At 45.2% G+C, this 5,589-nt stretch overlaps 1 protein-coding gene across 1 annotated transcript in view; it reads right to left on the reverse strand.

Annotated features, from left to right (window-relative positions):
• The window catches only part of cyb5r4 (cytochrome b5 reductase 4), a gene marked incomplete at its 5' end in the record, with an annotated part of 32,853 nt that extends 30,022 nt beyond the window's left edge, over positions 1 to 2,831 (reverse strand). Inside the window, one exon of the mRNA XM_080541117.1 lies at positions 2,748 to 2,831. Within this exon, the coding sequence (XP_080397243.1) occupies positions 2,748 to 2,831 (84 nt within the window). The remainder of the gene's footprint in view (positions 1 to 2,747) is intronic.
• Positions 2,832 to 5,589: the final 2,758 nt, after the last annotated feature.

Consider the following 5,589-nt stretch of genomic DNA (forward strand, 5'->3'; position numbering starts at 1 on the left):
CACACTGTATAAGCGAGTAAACTTATTTAAAAACAATGTGTTGTTGAAGTCAAATTCTTTGACTTTTTGTTGAACTAAAAAGCACAATGCCTACTGTGCTGTACTGTGATGCAAATGTACTCTGCAACAACAATAACGTTTAATCTAATCTAATATCTGATCTGCTGTTGTCTGATGCTTGTATTTCCCCCTAAGCGTACAGCTACATAACTTTGACTATTCACTTACGACTGCTTCTCTGTTCTATTCACTTACGACTGCTTCTCTGTTCTTGTGCGATTACAACACAGATTTCACAGGCCCAAAGGGCTTGTTGGTCGCATTAACACATGAACACATGAACACCAACCAGCCAGCTGTGAAAAAGCCTAGCCTAGGGCTAGCCACCTAGCTTCATTTGCATCACCCTGCAGGTGACCACAGGTGACACACCTGAGCAGCAGAGGTGGGGGCAGTTAGAACATGACTTCCTGTGTTGTTACAAGGACAAAAACAAACAAACGTAAGACCTCATATTAAGCTATTGCTTGATAACGAGTTATTCATTCCCCCCCCGACTATACAGTACACATGTTGTTTTGGTAGCTAGAACACGGCTGTGAACTGGATGTGTCACTCCAGTGAAAAGGCAGGGTGTGTCAGTGTTAGAGAGGTCAAGCCATCAATGACAGCTTTCAGCTGGGGGGCAGATACAACCAGGACAGGTAGGGGTCATAGCTTACATAAATGTCTATATGTCTGTACGGTGTTTCTATATGTGTTACTGTGTGTCTATATTACTGTGTTTTTGGGAAGCCTTTTTATAACTTGGTGAGGGACTATGGATGAAAATTTGCCTTCTGGCTAAATCTGGCATATGTAAATGTTTTAATGTTCATTAACATGCATTGTCCCTCTCTCTTTCTCTCTCTCTCCCTCTTTCTCTCCCTCTCTCTCTCTCTTTCTCTCCCTCCCTATCTCTCCCTCTCTCTCTTTCTCTCCCCCTCTCTCTGGCATACGTGCATTTTTTATCTTCATTTAATGTTCATTAATATGCAATTGTCCCTTTACAAATGAAATAAACATGAACATAAACATCAAATAAACTGGCCAGTCTGAACATTCTACAACACGTGGTCTACACGGTAGAGGCTGGTGGAGGTAGAGGCTGGTGGAGGTAGGAATCGTCTACACCAGGGGTGCCCAATACGTCGATCGCAAAGGTAGTATGGGTAGATCGCATGGCATTGAAAAAAAAAAAAAAAAAGTTCCAAAAAATAAATAAAAATAATTTCACCTATCATCCATCCTCACTATGGCTTTTGCCACTTGATTGACGTACAGGTAAGCCAGTCTGCGATCTGATCTTTTCACCTAACACACGGTTCACCACGCATGCGCAGTCAACAGCGCCAACTACAAAATACAAAATACCGGCGAGACTAATTACCTAGTTAGCCTTCCAATTTCTACTATTTACTACTAAAGAAAGGGTATACAAATGAGTGGGGAAGCTGGACCAAGTAAGAAACCAATAACGTACAACTTCCATCCAGAATGGGAGGAGGACTTTTACACGATGTGATATTGGAAGTGCGTCTGTCTGATCTGCAGATCTAAGATGGCTGTTAGAAGGGAAATGTGGCAAAAGAGCGAAAACGTACGGCTGTAACGATAGCTTCTTATCGCGTCAGTCACGTTCTTGTTAAACACAAGAAGTCATTCAAAGACGGCGAAATTGTGAAAAAAGCGTTTCTCGAGGCTGCAGATTGCCTTTTCGATGACAGATCCACAGTGGCTGATGACACCTTGCAACCAGCTCCTACAGCCCTGACTACTAGAAACTAGCTGCCTCCTCCCAGTGCCAGGTCTCCCACTAAGGTAGAGAAATGCATTTATTTCCTCCTTTCAAACTAGGGAACTACCTGTTTTGTATCTGGTTTACTTTTCTGTTTGTTGGATCAGTAGTTGGCTATGGTACTGCAGACTGGCTGTCAGTGTGTGAGTGAGAGAAATTGAGGTAGGTGTGTGTGTGTGTGTGTGTGTGTGTGTGTGTGTGTGTGTGTGTGTGTGTGTGTGTGTGTGTGTAAGAGAGAGCGAGAGAGAGAGAGAGAGGGAGGGTTTGTGCTATGGCTCCCTATGCAGACTGGCAAATGTGTGTGTGTGTGTGTGTGTGTGTGTGTGTGTGTGTGTGTGTGTGTGTGTGTCTGTGTGTGTGTGTGTGTGTGTGTGTGTGTGTGTGTGTGTGTGTGTGTGTGTGTGTGTGTGTGTGTGTGTGTGTGTGTGTGTGTGTGAGTGAGAATAGCAAAGAGGGAGGGTTTGTGATGGTCTTCTCCTGTGTGGCTGTGTGACAGAGAGAGAGTGTATTGTGAGTTTACTATGCAGGCTGGGAAGTGTGTGTGTGTGTGTGTGTGTGTGTGTGTGTGTGTGTGTGTGTGTGTGTGTGTGTGTGTGTGTGTAGTACGTGCGTGCGTGTACGTTTGCGATGTTGAAACTAGACTGGTAGATCTTGGCAGACTGGCTACTTGAAAAAAAAAAAAAGTAGATCTTGGTTCAAAAAAGTGTGGGCACCCCTGGTCTACACGGTAGAGGCTGGTGGAGGTAGAAGCTGGGTGGAGGTAGAGGCTGGTGGAGGTAGAGGCTGGTGGAGGTAGAGGCTGGTGGAGGTAGAGGCTGGTGGAGGTAGGGATCGGAGGACGGGCTCCTACCACACTACCACCACCAGCCTTTAGCACGGTGGGGGTCTTCAGGTTGACCTCTGACCTTACCTTGCTCCTGCCAGCCTGTCCGGCGGGGGCCACCCTCTGCTGGGAGCTGGCCGCCGGGAACGACTGGGACGGAACGTTCAGCATCTTCTGGAGCCTTCCGGAACAGGACACGGTCCGGAGGAACCCTGAGAGACCCGGGACCAAAGTTACCACCTCAATAACAGAATTATCTCACTCTCTCTTTCTCTCCCTCCCCCCTCTCTCTCTCTCCCTCCCTCCCCCCTCTCTCTCTCTCCCTCCCTCCCTCTGTCTGTCTCTCTCTCTCTCCCCTCTCTCTCTCCCTCTTTCTCTCCCCCTCTCTCTCTCTCTCTCTTCCTCTACCTCTCTCTCTCTGTCTCTCTCTCTCTCCCCTCTCTCTCTTTCTCTCTCCCTCCCCCTCTCTCTCCCCCTCTCTCTCCCTCTCCCTGTCTCCCTCTCTCTCTCTTCCTCTCTCTCCCTCTTTCTCTCTCCCTCCCCCCCTCTCTCTCTCTCCCTCTATCTCTCTCTCCCTCCCCCCTCTCTCTCTATGTCTCTCTCTCTCTTTCTCTCTCTCCCTCTTTCTCTCTCCCTCTCCCTCTCTTCCTCTCTCTCCCTCCTCTCTCTCCCTCCTCTATCTCCCTGTCTCTCTCTCTCTCTCTCTCCCTCCCCCTCCCTCCCTCTCTCCTCCCTCTCTGAACTGTTTGGTTGGGCGGCAGCGGTGGTGAAATAACAGAAAGTGACGTCATTATGTCCCTGAAGTCGCAACAAGGTGCTTGAGTCATCTCCTGAGGCGACGCTAGCAACACAAACACAACAGAGACAATAGATAGTTTCGTTCATTTAAAAGGGTCAAACTCACAATAAATGGTTGTCGGAGGTGTAAATTGATGTCACGTAGGTCGCCACACCAGCTAGGTAACTGAAACATCTAAACTAGCACAGATCCAGGCTTCTGGTTCTGACACGGATGTTGTGACAGATCAACACCGGTAGTGTGTGGAGTTCATGTCACTGCTGAAAGACTACAGTCGCAGCCTGGTGACGCTGGTGGTGTCGCTCAGTGATGACGCTGTCTTGTGAACTGGGTTGCCAGATGGGATTGACAATTTCCAGTCTAATCACAGTCTAAAAACTAAAAGCTAAATCCACCAAAAATAAGCAGCCCAAAACCGATATTGTCAGATAACTGCTATTTACTATTGGCCAGGTGCCCATCTCCTGTCCCTAAACGGTATGCCTGTTGCCAATGATGTTTGTAAGATAATAATACTTTTTTTTTTTTTTTTAACTGCCCATTCTATGTAGCTACTAGGGTGTGTGTTTTGACTTCAGGCATTTTGTAACTTTCAGGCACGAGCATTTTGATACCACCTACATGCTATTTATCCAGCCCAAACCTATAATAATAATAATAATAATAATAATAATAATAATAATAATAATAATAATAATAATAATAATAATAATAATAATAATAATAATAATAATAATAATAATGGTATTGTAGCGAACGGGAATCTTCTAGTGTAACTCGCCCCATGCGGGATTTCCGGCCCAGTGTGATCAAAAGTAGCCCATTCGGCGGGAGCCTGTCCCATCTGGCAACCTTGCAGAGGATGCTGGTGGTGTCACACGATGATGACGACGGTGTCAACAAACATGTTCAAGAGCAGCAGCCATAGTGTGTAAACCAACAGCGCCCTCTAGTGGAAATATCCGTTCACACAGTTGAATTTGGCAGTTTACATCTTTACACCCGACATTTTCCTGACAAAACCTTCCCTGTCTTAGGTCAGTTGGGATCACTACATTATTTTAAGAATGTGAAAAGTCTTATATTAAAAAGAATAAAATAATAATATTAGAGAGAATTATTTATTTCAGTTTTTATTTCTTTCATCACATTCCCAGTGGGTCAGAAGTTTACATCACTTAGTTAGTATTTGGTAGCATTGCCTTTACATTGTTTAACTTTCAAACGGGTCAAACGTTTCAGATAGCCTTCCACAAGCTTCCCACTATAAGTTGGTGGTATTTTGGCCCATTCCTCCTGACAGAACTGGTGTAACTGAGTCAGGCTTGGAGGCTTAAAGGCTTCACACTTAAAAAATAAACCTGTTTGACCAGGAGAGATGATAGATGGAGGTGTAGCCTCAAGGTGCAAAGATTAGAATCACCACCAGGATGGCCGAGTGGTTAAGGCGTTGGACTTAAGACCCAATGGACGTATGTCCTCGTGGGTTCGAACCCCACTCCTGGTAGAAGCTTTGCTTTAAATATTTAACTAGAACAAAATCATTGAAATAGTCTAGTGGAGGTAGAATAGATTAGTCTAGCGGAGGTAGAAGAGGTTAGTCTAGTGGAGGTAGAATATGTTAGTCTAGTGGAAGTAGAATAGGTTAGTCTAGTGGAGGTAGAATAGGTTAGTCTAGTGGAGGTAGAATAGGTTAGTCTAGTGGAGACAGAATAGGTTAGTGGAGGTAGAATAGGTTAGTCTAGTGGAGGTAGAATAGGTTAGTCTAGTGGAGACAGAATAGGTTAGTGGAGGTAGAATAGGTTAGTCTAGTGGAGGTAGAATAGGTTAGTCTAGTGGAGGTAGAATAGGTTAGTCTAGTGGAGGTAGAATAGGTTAGTCGAGGGTGAATAGGCTTGTTGAGGTAGAACTCAGACATGGAATGAGGAATCATATCGAACACTTCAGCCTCCCCTGAAATAGTCTTCCTGATCAACACATGGTTCCACTTAAAAAAGAAACCTGTTTGACCAGGAGAGATGATAGATGGAGGTGTTGACTCAAGGTGCTAAGATCAGGATCACCACCAGGATGGCCGAGTGGTTAAGGCGTTGAACTTAAGACCCAATGGACGTATGTCCTCGTGGGTTC

This window comes from Nansenia antarctica (assembly GCF_963989245.1).
Source record: "Nansenia antarctica genome assembly, chromosome: 10".
In the NCBI taxonomy this organism is placed as follows: Eukaryota; Metazoa; Chordata; class Actinopteri; order Argentiniformes; family Microstomatidae; genus Nansenia; species Nansenia antarctica.